Raw genomic sequence first — 21435 nt, 5'->3', positions numbered from 1 at the left:
GCATCCACTGCTTGAAGGAGGAATGGGTTGTGTAACAGTGACAGGGAGGGCCCCATCCCGCTGCACCTGCTTCACAAAAGGGCACACACCCCCACACTCCCCAGACCTCACACGACTTGGAGAAGATGTCACGGGATGCAGTGTGGTGGGTGATATGGGGTGTACTGTGACCCAGCCTGTCCCCCAGTAGTCCCATAAGCTCTGTTCTGCGGGAGTGCAAGGCCCAGCTGAAATCCCCATCTGGATTTTGGTTGGAGATAATTATAAGGGTCTACGCAGGCTGTGCGGTCATGATGCAGGTGGGTACCCTCTCCTCTCAGGGAGGAGAGTTGGCTTGCCTGGCTGTAGGGAGAAATGCCTGTTCTGGAAAACACCAGCAAAACCTACTCAACTGGGGAAGCTCAACATGGTGACTGTGAGTCATCACCTAAAATTCTCCTTGTCTCCACAGTACTAGAAAATCTCTCTTCTGAATAGTGTGTCTGTAAGTCAGCTACATCTGACTTGCATCTCATCCAACATCCTCCTACAGTTGGGAAATCCAACCCAGGCAAATGAGCCAGTATGGACTGGGCAGGGACAGAGGATCTGGAAGACAGCTTTGTGCTTGACCAAGCTGACTACTGCCTTGCCCAGCACGAAACAAGTGCCCAGCAGCCACAAGGATCCCAGAGCACACAGGCTCTATAGGCAGGAACAGGCCCTGGAGCTCAGGAGCCGTGGAGGAGGCAGCGTGCCAGCATTGGCAGCGTGCCAACTTTGTGAGGCTGTGTAACCGCTTGTGCCTGGGCATAATGCATTTGGGGGAGTAAATGGCGCTCTTCGTATCCTCCCAGGCTTCTCTAATGAGAAGAGATTTAGGTCCATTAGCAACTATTCTACACAATAGAATCATAGAATTGTTTAGGTTGGAAAAGACCTTTAAGATCATCAAGTGCAATCACTAACCCAGGACTGCCAAGTCCACCACTAAACCATGTTCCAAAGCACCATAATTTCAAGGTTTTTGAACACTTCCAGGGATGGTGATTCCACCACCTCCCTGGGCAGCCTGTTCCAAGGTTTGACCACCCTTCAGTGAAAAAATGTTCCCTACTATCCAATCTTAACCTCCCGCGGCACAACTTGAGGCCATTTTTTCTTGTCCTGTATTAAAGACTTGCTGGAGCCAATGCCTGTCCCCACCAGGCTGGCTACTTTTCTAGTACACACATTCTTTAGCAAACCTTGCATGTTGTTTAACTTGACAGGCCATTGTGTCTAACATTTCTTGATGTCACGTCAATCAAATCCTCCCTCTGCACAAACATTATGTTCAAATGGCAGTTTTCCCTCTGTTCCTGCTACCATCAGTCTTCTGACTTACCATACTGGGAAATACATGTTTTTTAACGATACATAGACGAGGAGACTTGGCACAATGACTCAAGCAACCTGGGGTGGGGGAGGGATAACACAGCCCGGGACGGGGGGGGGGGGGGGGGGAGCAGTAGGAAGGGGAATGTGCTTTACAAAGAATTTTCACAGTAACAGAAGTTGTGCCAGGAACTTTTCTGTCTTGTGCAATAGGCACTGGCATGCAGAAAGAGCCACTGCAACAGAAAACAGAACCAGCTGTGAAACATGTTGTAGGAAGGACCAAAGGCGCATTTCCTATTGAATCAGCTCGACTGATGGCAGATCTGAAGCGCAGCTAAGCATTGTAAAAAAACACAAACTTCTGCTATTTGTGTTCCCTTCTTTTTCCTCTTTCCCATAAAAAGCTTTAACTTTTCAGATGAGTGGCAAATACTATTAATTTTATCTAAAGAACACTGTTCTGAGTCACATCCCAGACACCAAAGGCCATAGCAGCCTGAAACAAACAAACAAAAAAATTAAGCCCATGCTTACAAGGCTGGGGTAGAAACAAACAAACATGAAACCTGATTCTTACCACACAGTTCAGCTCTTTATTTTTGAAAACAGATCACATTCTAGTCACAAGTACTTGTCCCTTTTTTTTTCTTGATTGAATTCAGTATTGTCCTATCCCTTCCTCCATCCCATACTCTAACCACCCCCAAACCCTTTTTCTAATTAGTGCTTTTAACATTTAAAAGCTTAAGTAGTGACTCAGGGAAACTCTACGAACACCTTGTGAATTATTTTATGAAATTCCTTATACAATAGTTTTCAGATCTTAATGAGGTCAGTCAGCTTTCTGATGCAGAACTGCGTTATGCATTTTTTGGACTACTAACAAGGGACATTATTAATTGCTGACTGCTGTAATGTAATCCCATTCACACAGGTGATGGGTGGACCAAAACTACAGTAATTTTCTAGCTTTTTTGGAGCAAGCCGAGATTTTTCCACAACAGCAAAGATAGCGGTAATGCTATTATCTCATACAGCTCAAAGTAACTGGAATACTGAGAAAAAGGCATAGACACTTGTCCATGGGACAAGGGGAGGTATTTTTGACTGCAGGAAAAAGCACAATCTGAAGACGCCCAAGAAACTAATGACTGCTTGATTGTGAAGAAAAATTCAGCATGAAGCAATGGCACGTGAGAGGTTACCTGCAACTCCTTCTGCCAAGAGAACAGGCACTGACCTAATTCCCAAGGAATCAATGCAGTGATTTCCACAATTGTTTTGGTCTGGATGCAGGTACCTCTTGTGTTGTCCTAGTAACGACTGTATTAGAACCACCTACAAAAGCCTTGCCTGTTTGCTGTATTATTACGGTCTTCCAAATGCCCATCTTGGAGCTAAGATATTGCTGTCCCACTGCTTAAGCCACACAGCTGCCTCAGTACAGTCTCCTAGTGATGATTTATCTGCAGGACAGCCATAGGAAGCAGTGTATATAAGGCATCTCAGCCAAAGGGAATGCCTGGATTCCATTTGGTTTGCAAACCAAAACTTCAAATCCAGTGTCTTACAACTCAAAGCAGCAGAAAAACATCTACCAGTTAGATTATCAGGATTATAAATTAGTATCCCGCACTCTACGCTTTTCATCTAGTTGTAAAACAACATTACTCAAGTGATCACAGGCAAGATTTTCTTAACGATTTTTATTATTATAAATACTATGTTAGAACAGAAAGGATGGTGCAGTGCATCTCCTTTCCTTCTGCTGCTATTTTGCATCCTCTTTCTTGGTTCCTGCTTCTATTTTCAGGTGTTCTGGAGCTGCCCGATAGGCAGGAAATGCCTCCCAAGGACTATTCAGATCAAACTTGCGAAACTCCTGAGACAGCTCCACAGGCTCTGCCACTACCCGTTTCACTTCATCATCATACCGCACCTAGAACAGCACAAAGGACACAGACCAGTCATTTTCAATACAGCCCCCACAGCTTCTCTGCTATTAGCTGTACACAGTGACAACCCAGACTGCCACCTGGTACAGGCAATCCTACTTCTTATGCCACGGATAGGCCACAGCCCTCTGCCACAGCTTCAGTTCTCCTCATTATTAAACAAGAGCCTACCATGTGCCACCAAGAGCTCTAGACACCCCAGGAAAACCCTCCTCTTTGCTACCATGTACTTCAGGTGTCCTGACTAACCACCCTGAATTAGAAGTGCCAGCCTACAGTCCACGTGAAGTCCACATGGAATTACGCATTTAGTTCATCATATGACAAAGGAATTTCTCCCGAGTCACTGAAATAAGGTGTCCTGTCCACCTAGCAGAGCTGGGGCCTACTCTTATGAATTGTCTTTATATGGCAGTTTGTTTGGTTTTAGTTGTGCTTCTTAGCTTAAACACTCAAAACTCAGGACAAAAAGACAACTAGGGTGAAATGCAGGTGAGTACCAGACACTTCTGAATGGCTTGCTTTATCCTCACCATGCCAGTCCAGGTCTCCAAACCACAGCTCAGGAGATGCTGCCTGGTACTCACTTGCAGGATTTGCTGTTATTTCCATTTTTCTTAAAACACTCGGTTGTTTGCAGAACCTCACTGTTTTCTCCTGAGACTCAATTCAGTCTTAGAACTGCACCAAATATGACTGCTTCTGCAAGGTGGTCATTTGAAACTCAACAGATACCAAACACACTCATTTCACTTGTGGTTTGACATACAGAGGTAAATATTTGATAAATGGCAAAAGTCAGTTCAACTAGAATTTTATAATCTAGGCCTACAAAAACTCAACACGGTGGAGTTCCAGCTGTATTAAGGTCAGTTCAGTCCTTTATTCCTCTGGGAATCTCCACTTCTGCAGTGGAAAGTTTACACTTCCGGAAGACATGCTACAAGCACCTTCTCTGCCTGACAGGTATCTTTGGTACACAGCACGTGAAGTTTGTTCAATGTCTCTGGCCTTAGGCTGCCTTGCTATGGATGGTATTTGTGATGACCTCAAATTTCTATGCAGGAGATCTATATAACTCCTCTGGAACACAGACAAGTGAAACACCCTTAGTGCCTTTCAAAGAATTGTAAAGCAGTCACATCTCTGTACCAAGACTCAGATAGGAGTACTGGAGAGATATGATAACTAAACATGAGTGTATCTCCTACCTCCACATAACCAGACAGTGGAAAGTCCTTCCGGAAAGGATGGCCCTCAAACCCATAGTCTGTGAGGATTCGTCTTAGATCAGGGTGGTTGGCAAAGAAAACACCATACATGTCCCAGACCTAAATGAAAGGGAGCCAAGAGAGTTGGATTAGAAAAAAAACAACCAACCAACCCTTCCATATTATTCCACAAATATGTCCATAAAATTTCAGTTACATGCCTGGCCTTCTGCAGTGCCAGTGAAACTGATGCAGGAACTCATTCAAAAGCAAATGAAACACCCTTTTATCTACTACTGTGAAAAGGCAGCCAAGGAAACACCTCTCCTTCTTCCTCAGGGCCCTGGGTATCAGTTTAACCAGGAAATAACAGCCCCTCCCCACAGAGACTGCTCCCAAAGACACTAGCACTCACCTCTCTTTCATACCAGTTTGCTGCCTTGTGCACAGACACTGCTGAGTCAACAGGTGTCAGCTCATCAGTGTATGTCTTCACACGGATACGACTGTTGAACCGCAGAGACAGGAGATTGTACACAATCTGAAGCAGAATAAAAGGCAGCATTGGTCATGTATGGCATTTATGGATCTCTTTGCAGTACAGCACTGGCTAAGCAAAGGCACGCAAAGACTATTTCAAAGACTACTTTGAATGCTCTTTATTAGCAGAATCGCATTCAGCTCTTCAGAGCTGGGCACTAAAAGACACTATGACAACTGAGGTTCCAGTAGCTTATCACTTTGGTCCTTCAAAGCGTAACAAAAATGATGCCAGATTTAGAAAGCTTGACTGATGAAGAAGAGCTGAAGTAAAGAAAGATACTGAATTTAAAAAAAGAGAATACTGAAAGGATGGAGACACTTGACAATAGTCTTTCAATAGTATGTCACAAAGAAAATGGCTATCAATTACTCTCAGCATGTGGTGGGAGAAAGCTAAGAAGAAATACACTTAATTTTCAGCAAAGAAGTTGGATACCAGGGAAAATTTCTAACTCTTCTGGTGGTGAGGTACTCATAAAAAGGCTGCTTATGAGAATTACTAGAACCTCTCGAGGCAGGAATACTTACCACAAGCAGACTGACAAAAAAACCCCCCAAACATTTGTAAGAAATTGTGTAGCCTTGTTTAATACTGCCTTTGTGAAGATGGCTGAAAAAGGTGAATTCATTAAGGTCTATATTTCCATTATCCCTATGAATCTAGTACCTTGATTTTTCACAGAAAAGTCAAAGCCATTATTAGCAAAGCAAGGAGCTATATTTGAAAACAACAGACATCCGATCAGCTAATATAGATAAGGCAAAACTGCCACCCCATGCTTTCTGGCAGGTGTTGGTAAGTGATTTAATACCAAAAGATAAACCAAAACTGAAAATAAATCAGCTATTTTTCATTATCCTTGTCACCTGCTGGGAACTAAAAATCTACCAATTCACTTCTCTTGCCCAAAAGACAGTCTGCCCAGATTGGACAAGGGAAGGGAAACGAAGACATACATCTCTTCATCCGTACGGCTCCCTAAACCATAGTCAGCCTCCAACAGCGTGCAAGCCCTAGGTATTTTCTGCCACTGTCTTTTACAGATCTTCCTAAGTCAAACTAAATAACACCTTTGCAACAATTCTGTGAACAAAGCTTTCTAATAGCAGGTGAGAAAATACGCTAAGCCTGTAGTTTCCCCAAAGACATATCTTTTCATTTTCTATTTGCAGCTGCAATTTTCCTGCAGCTATGAAAAGCTATACGGTGAGATATTTAAAAGCACCTGTGGGAATCAAATCTCCAATACTCACTGAAAGTGGAAGTTCAGCACCCAAAATCTTCTGAGAGCTTTCTGAAAATCTGCCTCATCTCCTATTTGGTCTTGACTGTCAGGGAATGTTTTTAAAACAATGAAATAGTTTTTTGTTTTATTTTTTTAGAAGAGGAAAATTGTTAAGACAACTGATGGGACTTAAAAAGAAAAACATGATCAGTTGTGTCAACAGAGGCTGACAGGGCTAAGCAGAAAAAGGAAGAGCACTGATTCACATCTGGCCAGAAAGGACTTTCTAGACACTCTGGCAAAACAAAACAAAAACAAAAAACCAAAAAAAGAAAGAGACTTTCAGCAGAGCACAAAAGGAAAGACAGGGTAAGAATCCATGCAGTATCAGTTCTGCTACTGCTTCCAAGATCAACAGTTTAAATAAAACCCAGCATTTCAGAGTGAGTTTTCTGTTCACTGTCAGAAAACAAAAAAACGTGGTCAGAGCTGCCACAGCACCTATAACCATCAGCACTTCTGAAACTCTCCAAGTCCTGCACCTATAAGCAGTTCTTACCTCAAAGCGGTATTGCCGAGATGGGACATCAACAGCAGTCAAGTCAGCCAAGGATTTGAATTGGGCATTAGTGTGATCTCGAAGGAAGGTCAGAACTGGAATGATCCCATCTGGATGGATCAAAAGTTCCAGCTCATTGAAACAGGTCACCTAATGGAAATAGCGGAAAGGGCATGAGTACAAACACCAACGGGACTGGAAGTTATGCTGAATCCAGCAGAACACCCAGACAAAGATAGTATATGGTACAGCAGACACATAATGACATCAGATAAAAGGGCTTAATAATAGCAGTAATTTTCATGTAATTCTGACAATCTTTCTTCCCCAGAACTTCTGAAAACAGCTAACAAACAGTAGTATGTTCACTGGGTCCTGTCCCTCCCACAAGAACAATTTCTTGTACAGTACCTACCTGTACTTGCTGGATGTACTTGGGCAGAATCTCAGCCACGTACTCCCCAAAAGCACATAGTTGCTTCTGTTCTACCTCATTTTTTGGTCTGACAGTAGCTAAAGAGAAAAATAGAGTTTCCAAGATTATGGCAGAGAGTACAGAAAGCTACAGAAAGAATAGTAAGTCACATCCCTACCTTAAAAAATCCCTTTAACCAGTCTAGCTGTCTCTCAGTAGCTCCGGCAGAAGCCGGGCAGGTTCACGTAACCTGCAAAGTTTATTTATGGTAAATCTGAAGCTACACACAACATGTATGTACAGCGGAGTACATAGGACACTGTAATAGAGATTAGACTATATCAACAGACACGTGTTGTGGTACACAGAACGTGGAACTAGAGACTTAGATAAGGAAAGAAGTGTGCATTAGTGCTAGACAGAATTTTTTGTCCAACAAAATGATGACAAGCAAGTAAGATGAAAAAGAGAGAGCCAGGGATGGCAGAATAATCTGAACCTCGGTACTGCTCATGACATTCAGCCTGGGTCTAGAAAGGTTTTTTCCTAGACAAAATAATCCTGGTTTTGTTTAACGTGCCAGCATCTATGCAACCCCCTCCTAATGAAAACACCCTAGGATCTCCCATTGCCTTTCTGGTTTGGGGGGGTTATTTCTGTTACGATTACAAACACCTCAAGGCTCAGGGCAGTGAGGGGCTACGAAGCTGCCGCCCAGGCACAACTTCTCGCAGCATACGCCGCCAGGCCCGCCCGAAGGACGCAGACGGGAACCCAGAGCAAGCACCGGTACCAGCAGCGCCGTTTTCTGTGCCACGCTCCGGTTCAGGCGTGACAGGCCCCAGCCGTTCCCGCGGGCGGCTGCGCCCCCCGGAACCGCCCCGGCGCAGCCCGCTGCCCTGAGGACCGGTGCTGACAGGGCCGCCCGCTCGGCCCCCGCCGCCCGCGAACCCCCCGCCCCAGCCGCCCGCCCCCCGCCCCGCTCCCCCGCCGGCCCCGCTCACTTACGGCGAGTCTCCGCGGCGGAGCTCCCCGTCAGCCGGGCCTGCGCCGTCGCTGGGCCCACGCCAGCTGCGGGAGAAACGGACACGTCTCACCGGCCGCCCCCGCCAACTGCCCGGCCCGGCCCGGCCCGCCCGCGGCCACGAGCCGGCCGAGCCCCGCAGCCCCCGCGGGACGGGCGGCGGCCCTCACCTCGCAGCGCCGCCCGCGCCAGCCGCCGCGCCGCCGCCGCCAGCATCCCCGCCCTGACACCGGGCAAGGGCACGCACCGGAACCGGAAAACGCCGCCGCCGCCGCGCTTCCCCCGGGGGGCGGAAGCGCGCGAGGAGCTGCCCGGGGCCGCTTCCGGGACGGTGGCTGGAAGCGGCGGTGCCTGGCGGCGCGGGGCGGGGGGCGCGGAGCGGCCGCTGGCTGGGGCAGCCCGGGGCGACGGCATGAAGGGAGGCGCCGCAGGTGGGTGCCGCGGGGCCGTGCCGGGCGCCCGGCGGGAGGGCAGCGGCTCTGGGGGTGCCGGCGTGGAGGGGGGGCCCTGGCGGAGCCCCGGGCTGGAGCAGCGCCGTGGGGAGGGGGCAGCTCCCCGGCCGTTTTCCCGGCGTTAGCGTGGCCCAGACGGGGTCTCCCCCGAGAACGGGCTTTCCGTCCGGCCCGGCCCGCAGCGGGGGGCTGCCGTCCCTTGTTTCTGCGGGTTCCCTGCTGCCGGGCGCTGGCACGGCGCTCGCGACCCTGCCAGGGGCAAGGAAGGCAGCGGGTGTGCCGGGGTGGGTACGCTGTCACCTACAGCATGGCATGCGGCAGGGCATTGCTTTCGTAACGCCAAATGCGCGTTAAGTGCAAGATTCTGCTTTACTGTTCCTGCACCTCTTTTTCTTGATGGTGGAGATGCCACAGATGCAAAGGGCAATTCTGTGTTTACGAAGAAGGATATGAGATTTACGGTAGTCTTTAGCTGCTCTTTCGTGATGCGGCACTGCTCCTCTGGAAATTGTGCAAGGTGGTGGGGGCAGCTGGTTCTGCCGGACCAAGAGGGTGGAGTAGTTCATACATCCATGTCCTGGTGCTTTGGCATTTTGGGCTGCAGCTTCCGAGCACCATGACTGTAAGAATCAACAGGATCAAGACTGTAAGGATTCATGACACCACGTTGGTAGGGAGTGCTGATCTGCTGGAGGGCAGGAAGGCTCTGCAGAGGGATCTGGACAGGCTGGACAGACAGGCCAAGGCCAATTGTATGAGGTTCCACAAGGCTCAGTGCCGGGTCCTGCACGTGGGTCACACCAGCCCCACACAGCGCTACGGGCTGGGGGCAGAGCGGCTGAAAAGATGTCTGGTGGAAAAGGACCTGGGGGTGCTGGTTGATGGCTGGCTGAACATGAGCCAGCAGTGTGCCCAGGTGGCCAGGAAGGCCAACAGCATCCTGGCTTGTATCTGAAACAGTGTGGCCAGCAGGACTAGGGCAGTGATTGTCCCCCTGTACATGGCACTGGTGGGGTTGCACCTTGAATACTGTATTCAGTTTTGGGTCCCTCACTTCAAGAGGGATGTAGAGGTGCTGGAGCGTGTCCAGAGAAGGGCAATGAGGCTGGTGAAGGGTCTGGAGAACAAGTCTTATGAGGAGCAGCTGAGGGAGCTGGGGCTGTTTAATCCGGAGGAGACTCGGGGCGGAGGGGAGGGGGGGGATGACACGACACACCTTATTGCTCTCTACAGCTCCCTGAAAGGAGGCTGTAGGCAGGTGGGGGTAAGTCTCATCTCCCAGGTAACAACCAACAGTACAAAAGGAAACGGCCTCAAGTTTCATTAGGAGAGGTTTACATTGGATATTAGGAAAAATTTCTTCACTGAAAGGATGGTGAAGCATTGGAACAGGCTGCCCAGGGAGGTGGTTGAATCACTATCCCTGGAGGTGTTGAAAAAGCAAGTAGATGCAGTGCTTAGGGACATGATTTAGTGATGGACTTGACAGTCCTGGGTTAATGGTTGGACTTGATGATCTCAAAGGTCTTTTCCAACCTAAATAGTTCTATGATTGTAGGAGCTTTAACTGAAGTGGGAGCCAGTTTGCAGGATAGGCTTGTACTTGGTAGAGCTGGAAAAATAGTACTGATGTGTTCTATGCTGATTGCAGTTCCTCAGTCTGTTATAGACTAATGTGTAGGTAATTTTCAGACAGACCAGAACTATTTTAAAATCACAGTAAGGGTATAATTAAGGCAGGCCATCATCAGGGATGGGATGGACTTGTCCAGATGACTAGGGATGTAGATGCTACTTCCCATGAACAGAACTTGAGCAAAGAACTCAGGAGGCCTCCTGTATCAATCACAGCTATTGTAAGCAAATGCACGTTTAACAAAATAAAGCATGGAAGAATAACTGTGAGTCTCCTGGATTAAAATCCCGTATTTGGAAACGCTGTGCTGGAAATCATGTTCAGTATTAACTGAAGAAATCTGTGATACCAGTTACCATGGTTGATAGTTGATGTGTAAAAATAAGTTTAAAGTGAATGCAAGCAGACATCTACGTGCTCCTAATGCTGTCAAGAGCCATGAGAAAAAGAGCTCTTTTCTACAGCAGTCTTGTTCTGGTTCAGAAGGGGTTTTAACCCACAAATTGCTTGGAGCTCTGCAAATAGTCTCTGGTTCCTCCTGAAGAAGTGTTATCTTTTAAATTGAATTCTCCTTGACACTTGGGAGACAGTGCTTAACAACACCTAACAGGTTATTTTGCTTGCTGAAGGTGTTTGGTGCATTAACAAGCTGAGTATAACCATCAGTTATCTCATTTGGTTATCTTGAAGGACTGGTGCTTATATCTGGCAGACATCTTACACAATTGTTCGGTAAAAACAAGTTCACCTCACTTGATACCACTGCACAGATTCACCATGTTGGGTTTTGGATGGTAATTAACTCCTCCTGATGATATGAACTGCTTTCTGTGCTCTTTGTTAGTATGATACTGTAGTCTTTTTTTCCACTTAGCCCAGCTATGGTGCTGCCACATTTTTTTGGCTTCGCAAGTTTACTAGGGCAATTGCTAGACTTTCCACTTGAATAACTTGCTGCTTTTCTTTGTGTCAGTGAAATGAGTGGTGAAAAGACGCACATATCTCCCAGTTCTGCGATGTGATGCTCACTGTACTGGAAGTTTGGTATACATTATAATTTTAATTATGCCAGCTTCTCATTTGTTGTTTGAAATTCTGAAGCTCAAGCATAAGTTTCTGGCTGTGCTATTTATATTTGGTCTAAAATAGGCTGACCTCTTACCAATATGTTTGATTCTTCTCTGTACACTGAAGTACTGCATAATCTTGTTGGTGGAGAGAGAAAGTCATATAATTATTGTGATTTTACAGATTGCTGGAGATCTGATCTGTGCAGCACCATGGACTCATCAGAAGAGACTGGAGGCTCCTCTGCAGAAGAAAACTACTTTGTGAATTACACCTTTACCGACCGCTCCCACTCAGGCCGTGTGGCCCAGGGTATTATGAAATTATGCTTGGAGGATGAGCTCTTTGCTGATGTTACAATATCAGTGGAAGGCAAAGAATTCCAGCTGCACCGTTTGGTCCTCTCAGCTCAGAGTTGCTTTTTTCGTTCTATGTTTACTTCCAACCTAAAAGAGGCCCACAACCGGGTGATTGAGCTGCAGGATGTTAGTGAGAGTGTCTTTCAACTTCTTGTGGACTATATTTACCACGGGACTGTAAAGCTGAGGGCAGAGGAGTTGCAGGAAACCTATGAAGTGGCAGACATGTACCAGCTGACTGCTCTTTTTGAAGAGTGCTCCCGTTTTCTGGCCCGTACGGTGCAGGTTAGGAACTGTCTGCAGGTCATGTGGTTGGCAGATCAACACAGTGACATGGAGCTCTACACAGCTGCCAAACACTGTGCAAAGTCACATTTGTCTCAACTGCAAGACACGGAGGAGTTCCTACACCTGCCTCTCCGCCTACTGACAGACATCCTTACAGGTAAGGAGTTCTTGAGACTAGCCAGGATGTGGATATAGAAAGAGACTTTCAGAGAGCCTATCAGGGATTGAACAAAACATATGGAAAGATCCAAGCTTTCATAATCACTGTCTATTCAGAGGCTTAGCTAACCTAAGTGAAGCAAAACATCCTGGATAACTTAATCGGAAAAACCCCTATTGTTACTGAATGTGTAAAGCATCTAAGCTATACAAAAGAGACATAGAGGATGCTGGTAATTCCCAGCAGTTCCTAAGTCAACAGGTCAGAAGTATTACAGGTTTTCTAAACATAACTTACTAACTTTCAAGGATTTGTTGTATTTTTGTTTGCGTTAAAAGTAAAAGAAGCCTTTACCAGAAATGAAGATCTTGTGAAAGTCTTTTTTTTTTTTTTTCTTTAGTTCATAATCATTTAACATAGTAATGCAAGAACTCAACATTTTTAAGAAGGCTTGAGCATAAGACATATTTTCAGACTGTTAGTGTTATTAACAGTTGTATATAATTGTTAGGATTATTTAGGCTAGGCACTCAGCTGACTGAAATAGAAGTATTACATCTTCGGTAATACAGTAACTACCCTTCTTGTAAAGGTAATGGCCTTCCACAGTAATGGATGCAATGACTCAGTGTTGTGAAGGATGTGTCAACACATCAACAACTTACTCCAACTGCTACCTATCCTTAAAGAGTCTCTGCTGCCCTAATAAGTACAGCCAATACTTTAAAAGTTCTCCATGATGCTGCAGTCACAACTCCATTTTTGTGTGTTTATGTATCATTGCTAGAGGAAGCAAGAACATAGAAGAAGCTCATACACTCAAATGTTCTGGACTTCAGACCAGAGATTGCCCCTTTCTTGCTTTAATTAAATAATCTTGTAAATGTGTAAATAACTACATCTTGCGTGTCACATGTTTTATGTGCTGTTACAATAAACCTACCATGACAGGTTTATTTGGAATACTGGCAAATCTGTCCGTAAGACTTAAATAGCCTTTAAAGTTGATGCTATGCATATGAGAGTCTTTACAGACATTACATTGTATTATGTCTGTTGCATCTAAAGCAATTCAGTCACAAATGTGTTGGGAATATGTACTGATAGCAAAATAAAACCATGATAATTACCTAGCTAAAGTTTTTAAACTAAGTTGTGAGTTCATTTAAAAAAAATAATCCTAAAATCATGAAATATGGAGGTTAATTGCCCTTAACTTCCTAGGGGTTCCATGCACTGACCATATGGCCTTTAGTGTTTGTGGTCTTAAATTAATTGCTCAGTAAAATTCTTTTTCCATGCATCATCTATTTCCACATATAGAATCACACTACTCAATATTTATGCCAAAACTTAGCTCATAAAATGGGTTAAAATCTGAAATGTGCTCCTACTTCTGGTAGGGAAAATATTTTTCTTTTACAATTCCTGCATCCTTGTTTAGTTAATGCAGAATTAAATAGAGGAATCTATTAGTGGCAAGGATTAAAATTAATTTCATATAAACATTATTTTATTAAGCTTATCTTTTGTTGCACTCTAGGATCCATTTCAGAATCAAAGTTTTTTCATTTGACCACTACATGTGATGGACAGCTGTGGAAATCCCTTTTACTAATAAACATAATTGAAATACCTGCTTTTGTTCCACACTTTTTCTCCTCCCTTCCAGCATAAAGAAAAAGTGTTAGAATTTGTCTGATGCCTTCAGCATCATTGAATTCAGGGTCTGTCAAGAAAGCAGATTACAAAATGGGACAATCTTCATAGGGAAGCCTCTCAATGAACACAGGCATAATTGCTAGCTTTCAAACTGGAATTAAATACTTAAAATCTTCTAGGTAATGTACTGATGACAATGCTGGAATAGTTTGTGTCATAAGCAAAACTTCCAGTTGTGTCTGGAAACAAACTGAAATCTGATCCAGCCTGTTGAGTGATTCCTACTGTCACACTGCTAAGGAAAGCTATAGTAGCTTGTTGGGGATTTCCAAACGTTAAGAGGATAGCAACAACACCAGATGCTCAGTCTTGAGGGTCAGCTGTCTGACAGCACTCGGAGAAGGAAAATTTCTGCAGACAGCTTTTGCTAGATAGGTTTCTAGGACCAGAGAGAGAAAGGCAGTTGCTGAGATTGTCAAATAAGATAATATTTTTGTGTAAATGCTTAAATATTGTCATTGTCACTATGAATATAAGTTCTCTTTCCTGCCCTCTTCCTCTCAGACACCGGTTCCTTTGTTGAAGCTCATCTAAAGTGCTTAAGACGTAGTAGCTCTGCCTTCTGATTTTTATCCAAACTAATTTCATGTAGATGTCTGGCTGGCAGTGCTGTTCAGGTCTGCCAAAATCTATAAAACCCTGTGTCTTCCCCCCCCCCCCCACCCCCACCCCGCACCTCTAGAAAGTATGGTTTGTGGTGGGAGTGGGGGTGGGAGTCACAGGAAAAGAATGTTCCTGAGTACACGCACGTTTGTCTAGAAATCATAAATGCCTTTCTGTCCCCACACCGCAGATGGCGTTCCATGTTCTCAGAATCCAACAGTTGCTATAGAAACCTGGATCAACTTCAACAAGGAGGAGCGAGCAGGCTTTTCAGAGACGCTGCGATCAAGTCTGAAGGTATAAAAAGACCTGTTCTGGGGTTGGTGTAGCGCTTGCTGGTTTTGCACTTCCCAAGGTAGGGTGTTCTGTTCACAGGTGTGACTTGAAAGTTGCAAAACACAAATGCCATTGAAATTCCTGGTGCTTGCATGAGGAATACTTTCATTGTCATAAATAGCAACCCCACTGACAGCTTTTTTAGTTTAATCGGAGGCTGCTTTTCAGTAATGATTGGAACAATGCCACAAAGTAACTTATCTCACTAGATGCTCAGTTACCAAAGAGACCATTCAGAAATCTGAGTTTGGCATTTCCCTTATAATAACTCTACGCTATCAATGATGTAACCAGCCCTTACCTAAACCGCAGACACTTGGGTTCCAGTGTTTTTGTTGCTGTTTTGCCATGTCAGATATGACTGGTATCTTGAAAAGACTTTGAGGCTCTGAATCCTCAACACTGTAGGGTGGCAGGACTTGGGAAGCAGATCACACACCTGCCCACAGGTGGGTCCTAAGACAAAAAATTCGGTCTTAGGCATCACTGATGTTTGTGTAAAAAGATCCAGTTCTGCTGACACACTTCTCCTTTCTCAGGTGATTGGAGAAAATGTTCACATCTACCTGATTGGAAAGGAATCATCACGTACACATTCACTTGCTGTCTCTCTGCATTGTGCCGATGATGACTCTATAAGCGTGAGTGGCCAGAACAGCCTGTGTCACCAGATCACTGCAGCCTGCAAGCACGGTAGTGACCTATACGTCGTTGGTGGCTCCATTCCACGACGCATGTGGAAATGCAACAATGCGACTATAGACTGGGAATGGTGTGCCCCTCTGCCCCGTGACCGGCTCCAACACACCCTTGTCTCTGTGCCAAGCAAGGATGCAATATATTCACTGGGGGGTAAAACTCTGCAGGACACTCTCTCTAATGCAGTCATATATTACAGAGTACGAGACAATGTCTGGACAGAGACTAGCCAGTTGGAAGTGGCAGTCTCTGGAGCTGCAGGTGTAAACCTTAATGGTGTCATTTATCTGCTGGGTGGGGAGGAAAATGACTTGGACTTCTTCACCAAGCCCTCTCGGCTCATTCAGTGCTATGATACCAACACGGAGAAATGCCACGTGAAGCCATACGTATTGCCCTTTGCAGGGCGCATGCATGCTGCTGTACACAAGGATGTGGTGTTCATTGTAGCCGAGGGGGATTCGCTGCTGTGCTATAACCCCCTCCTGGATAGCTTCACTCGGCTATGCCTGCCAGATGCCTGGAGCTCAGTACCATCCCTCTGGAAAATTGCCAGCTGCAATGGCAGCATCTACGTCTTCCGTGACCGCTATAAAAAGGGTGATGCAAATACTTTTAAACTTAACCCAGCCACCTCCGTTGTAACGGTCACAAGTGGCATCAAAGTGCTGCTCACTAACCTGCAGTTTGTCCTAGCCTAAGCAGGAAGAACAGGCCCAAATGATAGAAAGGGCAGCGATGATGTTCTGCTGTGCAGCTCGGAGGCACCTACCACCCTCAGCACCAGTCCCAATTACTATGAGCTCACAACATCCAGTAAGGACTCCACCCTCTATACCTGTGCAGAAGAAGTACAGGCATTCTGGCTGTGGGCCTATTCTTTTACATAGCACTATTAAAAGTTGAACTGCTGCATCTTAGATTTCAGATTGACTAAATGCTATATTACTTTGATCCCTTGATAAGCTGCTTGTGTTCAAGGCCCAAAGAGCAGCATATGGCTTTTTTAGCCTGGAACCAACCCACCAGTAACACATCACATGGCATATAGACAATATCCTCCTTGGCCCAGACTACTAGTTTTAACTGCCTGGGAGACTGTGTGTTGCTGCCATGTCAGTCACAGAGTTAGATGTGCACTGTGTCCTCCAGGGATGTCCCTATTTAAACATTCCCGTGCCCCCGTTTCAGGAGGGACTGGCAGAAATATTTACAGCAGAAAGATTCCACAGCTGAGCCCAAGACCTTTAGTAGGTTGTATTATTCAGCACTTCTAGAGGAGTGGTAACAAACTGGGAGCTTGCTTAGCGCTGTCATCACCTAGCATAAAGAAGGAGATAGTTTGTAAGAACATTGCCTTCCTTTACTGTACAGGGAATCCCCACCTGTAATCATAACATAGTGTTGGTGAAAGACGGAATCAAGACTACTTCCTCCTACCCCTCTCTGTTGGCACTGTAACCCTTTGGGTAAGAACCTGAATAAAGTCTCTGCTGAGACAAAGTTTTCTTTTCTTTTGCCTCAAATATTATAGAGCTTCCTGTGGACTGCAGTTCAGCTCAGCACTGATACTGCGTGTGGGAGAGAAGAGCTACGGGGCTCCAAGAGAACTAAGATATTAGTCATAAGGAAAGAAAGCTTTCATGGAACAGCCCAACCTCCCCTTTACTGTGATTTATGTAAAAACTTTTTTGTTGATGGTCAAGAAATAAAACGCGTAAGCCTTCATTAGATCATTAAAACATACGTTTTTTTTTAAAGCAGCCAAGACAGAGATATTGATAGTTCTTACTGGCACTATGCAGTTGTCCCAGTGATTGTGTTCCTGTGAAATGTCTCCAGGACCTGGACTTGCTTGTGCCGAATGAGGATGTGGGGACGGATCTTGGCAATAGCCTCTATTGCTTCCTGAGGGCTCCAGTGATGCAGCTGAAAAGGCAGAAACCCTGCAAGTGACAATTCCATCCCTGCACCAGTCAATGGAGCCTTCCTGAAGGCTACAGGTGACATGGGAGTTGTTAGAAAGTTTGCTGCTTCACCCCTTCTGTTGACTTTATGTTCCCCTCAGAGGGGCCTGAATGTCAATGCAAGTTCATGAAATGAGCCCCTCGGTTAAAGAGGGATGGTTGCTGCCTGGAACCTCCGTTTTCTGTCTCTTTCTTGTTTCCATCATATTGTGAATAGTTCCCTGTCCTGTTCCCACCAGTCCAGAGCAACAGTGCAACCTGCTGCTTTTATTTTTTTTTTTTAACTTTTCTAGTACTCTCATTGCTCTTCAGCAACTTAGTGGGAAAATTTTCCAGGGAACACTTAATAACACCAACAGAACAATTCATGGGTGGGATTTTGTTCTTAGTTCTGGTTTACCCAGTTGGGTCTGGAGGAGAACTCAGAAAACCAAAGTCCCTTCTCTTGATCCTGAATTATATTTACTGAAAGGCTTAGAAAGGCTTATCATTTTAGTTAACCAGGGTGAAAATCTGAACAAAAATAGATGTTTATCTGCTCAGTGAACTCGTCCTCATGAGTGACTTGTTATTCCAATCTCAATCTGTTCCTCCATAGAAAGAATTAAGAATGGCAGAATCTTCCAAAACCTGTTAAGAACTTACTATATTAATGGCCCAGAAAACTGAGCAGCTTCCTGAAGCCTGACTGATACGCCCGAACCAGCAACAGATACCAGGAGACCACATGTTTCAAAGCTTTGTTGCAACAGTTCTCTTTCCCTAAGATCAGAACATCTTTGTCAGTGCCTGTGCTAGTAACAGAGCTGGCAGAGGCAGGACGTATAGATGAATGATGGCAGCTATACTGCGGCTTCCCACTGTCTCATTGCCAGGAAGCATTACCTTGACAGAATCGTAAGTGCAGATGAACCAAGTGTGCAAAGATAAACTAGATCATCCAAGAAAGCTTAGACCTCAGTTCAGCGAACATTGTTTCACTTGTTCGTTTACTCTGCATTTGCCACATTCTACAAAACAGCAATGTAAGTTTGGGGCCTATCTATCTACCTCTCTTAACATGGACCTCCAGCCCAAACTCCGTAAAATCATGGAATATTAATGCACCTGTACGTGCTTTAGGCTTTTTAAGCAAAAGCAAACTGTAAAGTTTCGCTGTATTCGCTCAGACTGTATGAAAATAAACCCCATTTAGCACAGAATCCTTCTTACTTGAATTAAATATGCTGCCACCATGGTGGCACTGCGGGAGCGTCCTGCCTTGCAGTGCACATAGACACTGTTACCACAGGCTCGGTGTTTCAGTATGAATTCAACACCTTTGTGGAGGTTTTCCAAGGTGGGGACTCCAGTCAGATCCACAGTGCTGAGACGCAGCTGCTCCACTCCCATTGCCTTCCATTCCTGAAATGGACATAATGGATTTGATCTGTTAACTTTTGGGGTGCGTTTTTTATTTTGCAGAAAGAAAACCCAGAACCTGTTGAGACAGCTGGGAAATTCAGTGGGGTCGTAAGCAGGCTCTGAAAGTCAGCCCTTTAAATCAGATGTGTGAGAACTGTAGTGCCGGCTCTCAGGAAGGAGAGGTTAAAGGGAACTGAGAAGATGTGGTTCAGCGAAAGGGACGGAGCTGGGATCCGGTCCCAGAACAAAAGGCATTGCTGTGCTCGCACCGGGATGGACGTGGGTTTAGCCCCCCTTCCCTCCCCGCAGCTGTGACACTTCACTTGCACCCTCACGTTTTACCTCTCTCTCGCCGAGTTTTACAAGCTGGCCTCGGCACGAAGCGGCCCTGTCCCTGCTGCCAGAGGCCCCGGTGGGTGCCAGGCTCCCGGCTGCAGGTGGCCGGGGCCTCACCTGCGCCGGGACGGGCGGAACGCCGGGAGACCCTTCCCGGGACACAGGGGCAAGCGCCCCGGCCTCACCTGGGCGGAGCAGCAGAGGAAGCGGGTCTCGTACTCCTCGTTGAGGGTGACCACGGCGCGCACGTTCTCCTCCGCCACCAGCTACGGGCACAGGCACCGTCAGGCACCGTCAGGCACCGTCAGGCACCGCCGGCCCACCCCGCCGCGCCCGCCTTACCCTGCGGCTGCGTCCCCGCAGCGGCAGCGCCCCCAGGAGCACGGCGCCGTCGATGCGGTGGAACCAGGGCCGGCGGGACCCGGGCAGCCGCGCCCGCAGCGCCGTGTACAGCAGCGTCGGGTAGAAGAGCAGCCGCGCCGCCCCGGCGCCCAGCGCCTCCGCCAGCCCCAGCCCCATCGCGGGCCGCGCCGCGCCGGGCGGCCGAGGGGCGGGGGGGGACCGCGGACGACCGCACCGAGCGTGAGGAGACGGGGGAGCCTGCGGCGGGCTCGCGCGGGAGAAGGGGGGCGGCGGGCGGGCGCTCGGCGGCCGGAGCGGGGCGGTGTCGGGCGGGGCACGGCAGGGCCGCCCGGCCGGGGAGGGCGGGCGCTCGCGCGGCGCCGGCCCCTCCACCTCGGGCCCGCCGTAGTCTCTCCCGGAAGCGCCGCCATCTTGCGGAGCCGGCCTGAGGCGGCGCAGGGAGCGGAGCGGGGCGCGGGTGTATCCCTGGGGGCAGGTGAGGGCGGCGGCCGCCAGGAGGAGCTCGGGCCGGGCCGGGCAGGGACGGCGCGGAGCGGAGCCTGCGGAGAGCGCGATCCGCCTCGCGCAGGTAACGGCTCTCCTCCTCCTTCTCCCCCCCCCTTCCTCGTTCCTTTGGGCTCCCGCCGGCGGCCACTCGCGCCGGGCCGGGGCGGCAGCCTCTGCGGCGGGCAGCTCGCTCCCGCCCGCCGCTCCGCACGGCGGCGCGGCGGGGCTGGGGCCCGCGGAGCAGCCGCCGCGCCGCCGCCCTGTGCGCGCCACCCCGGAGGCGGTGGCCGCCCCGCCGGGAGCTCCCTGCGGGGCCCGGAACCGAAGGCCGCCGGTTGTCGCGTGTGATCCGAGCGCTGACACCGCCTCGGGCGCCGCTGGGCCGCGGGGCGGCGGCGGGGGGCGCTGCAGGTGCGAGCGGAGCCCGAGGCGGCGTCGCCATTGGGGCGGGGGGGCGAGCTGCGGCGGGCCCGGGGCTGCCCTTGGGGCGGGGGAGCGGCTCCCCCGGGCTACGGCCGCCGTCGGTCTGCAGGGCTGGGCGGCTGAGGTGCAGCGCAGCGGCCCGGCGGCTTACCCCGGGAACGGGGGGTGCGGTTACCTGTCGTTGGGGGCACGGTAGGCGTCTGTCTTTTGGACTAGTGAAACGTGTGCCGGTATACGAGTGTGTAGAGGTAAGTCGGGTATACGAGAAGCTGAAGCAGGGGAATTGGAGTTCAGCACAGTGTGAGGGTTTGCGGTCTCCGAGCGTGAGAAGGCGTGACGGACGCTACTGGAACGAAGTGGGAAACAAAATACAAAACCCAAGAGAGACTGAACGTAACATGAATGATAAATACATAAAGAAGCAATAGAGGTTGATAACAGAATGAGCTTTTTATAGGACTGTTCATGAGTAGTGAGTTTAGAGGCACCATTATAATACAAGTGTGGAACCTTCACTCCTTTGAATTCCTGAGGAACTGTGGCCCAGACACTTTCACCTCTAAGGCACAGGCATTCTCTTCTGCCAGAAGTTGTCAGGGAGCATTTTTCAAACGTTGCCTTTTTCTTGTATGTACTGCTTGAGGTATGATCATTGAGTGCATTTCACTGGGAGCTCACTTGATTTAGACAACGTTTGATTGAGAAAATCTTGAAGTACACTTTGCCTCTGGTCTACAAGCAACTGGACTTAAAGTATCTTGAATTTATTTTTTTATTATTTTTTGTGTCTGTCTGTCTTTTCAGTCTTACTCCTTATACTAGTGATCACAATAATTGGTAA

At 47.7% G+C, this 21435-nt stretch overlaps 4 protein-coding genes across 9 annotated transcripts in view; 2 read left to right on the top strand and 2 right to left on the bottom strand.

The window, feature by feature from the left end:
• Positions 1-3050: 3050 nt before the first annotated feature.
• NDUFS3 (NADH:ubiquinone oxidoreductase core subunit S3) lies at positions 3051-8561 on the bottom strand. Its single transcript, XM_055716529.1, has 7 exons — positions 8463-8561; positions 8277-8339; positions 7269-7366; positions 6854-7003; positions 4941-5066; positions 4526-4645; positions 3051-3298 (listed from the first exon to the last, which is right to left on the bottom strand). Exons 1-7 carry the CDS (start codon positions 8506-8508, stop codon positions 3131-3133), a joined length of 771 nt encoding a protein of 256 aa, XP_055572504.1. The 5' UTR covers positions 8509-8561; the 3' UTR covers positions 3051-3130.
• A 33-nt stretch (positions 8562-8594) lies between these two features.
• On the top strand, positions 8595-17118 carry KBTBD4 (kelch repeat and BTB domain containing 4). The gene is made up of 4 exons (XM_055716511.1): positions 8595-8723; positions 11632-12252; positions 14771-14877; positions 15456-17118. The coding sequence occupies exons 1-4, from the start codon at positions 8705-8707 to the stop codon at positions 16314-16316; spliced, it is 1608 nt and encodes a 535-aa protein (XP_055572486.1). The 5' UTR covers positions 8595-8704; the 3' UTR covers positions 16317-17118.
• Positions 17119-17339: 221 nt separating this feature from the next.
• On the bottom strand, positions 17340-19993 carry PTPMT1 (protein tyrosine phosphatase mitochondrial 1). Its single transcript, XM_055716532.1, has 4 exons — positions 19665-19993; positions 19508-19588; positions 18795-18986; positions 17340-17544 (listed from the first exon to the last, which is right to left on the bottom strand). The coding sequence occupies exons 1-4, from the start codon at positions 19839-19841 to the stop codon at positions 17413-17415; spliced, it is 582 nt and encodes a 193-aa protein (XP_055572507.1). The 5' UTR covers positions 19842-19993; the 3' UTR covers positions 17340-17412.
• A 107-nt stretch (positions 19994-20100) lies between these two features.
• The window catches only part of CELF1 (CUGBP Elav-like family member 1), a 69356-nt gene continuing 68021 nt past the window's right edge, over positions 20101-21435 (top strand). For 2 of the 6 annotated variants that reach the window (XM_055716526.1, XM_055716523.1), the window contains exon 1: positions 20133-20253. The gene's annotated coding sequence lies outside the window, so the exon portion shown is untranslated. Of the gene's footprint in view, positions 20254-21435 lie in introns of all 6 variants that reach the window. The other 4 variants (XM_055716527.1, XM_055716524.1, XM_055716522.1 and 1 more) reach the window with 4 other exon arrangements.

The sequence above is a fragment of the Falco cherrug genome, chromosome 7 (assembly GCF_023634085.1).
Source record: "Falco cherrug isolate bFalChe1 chromosome 7, bFalChe1.pri, whole genome shotgun sequence".
Classification (NCBI taxonomy): Eukaryota; Metazoa; Chordata; class Aves; order Falconiformes; family Falconidae; genus Falco; species Falco cherrug.
The sequence above is the reverse complement of the archived record's forward strand: the minus strand, read 5'-3'. Positions and strand labels throughout refer to the sequence as shown.

Excerpts from the sequence above, each read along its gene's own strand:
- NDUFS3 (XM_055716529.1), bottom strand. The coding sequence starts at position 8,508 with ATGCTGGCGGCGGCGGCGCGGCGGCTGGCGCGGGCGGCGCTGCGAG. Across the intron at positions 7,004-7,268 it reads AGTACATCCAGCAAGTACAG|GTGACCTGTTTCAATGAGCT; the intron begins GTAGGTACTGTA and ends TATTTCCATTAG. Across the intron at positions 3,299-4,525 it reads CACTGTCTGGTTATGTGGAG|GTGCGGTATGATGATGAAGT; the intron begins GTAGGAGATACA and ends GTGCTGTTCTAG.
- KBTBD4 (XM_055716511.1), top strand. Across the intron at positions 12,253-14,770 it reads ACTGACAGACATCCTTACAG|ATGGCGTTCCATGTTCTCAG; the intron begins GTAAGGAGTTCT and ends CCCACACCGCAG. Across the intron at positions 14,878-15,455 it reads CGCTGCGATCAAGTCTGAAG|GTGATTGGAGAAAATGTTCA; the intron begins GTATAAAAAGAC and ends CTCCTTTCTCAG.
- PTPMT1 (XM_055716532.1), bottom strand. The coding sequence starts at position 19,841 with ATGGGGCTGGGGCTGGCGGAGGCGCTGGGCGCCGGGGCGGCGCGGCTG. Across the intron at positions 19,589-19,664 it reads TGCGGGGACGCAGCCGCAGG|CTGGTGGCGGAGGAGAACGT; the intron begins GTAAGGCGGGCG and ends CTGTGCCCGTAG. Across the intron at positions 17,545-18,794 it reads TGGCAGCATATTTAATTCAA|CTGCATCACTGGAGCCCTCA; the intron begins GTAAGAAGGATT and ends CTGCCTTTTCAG.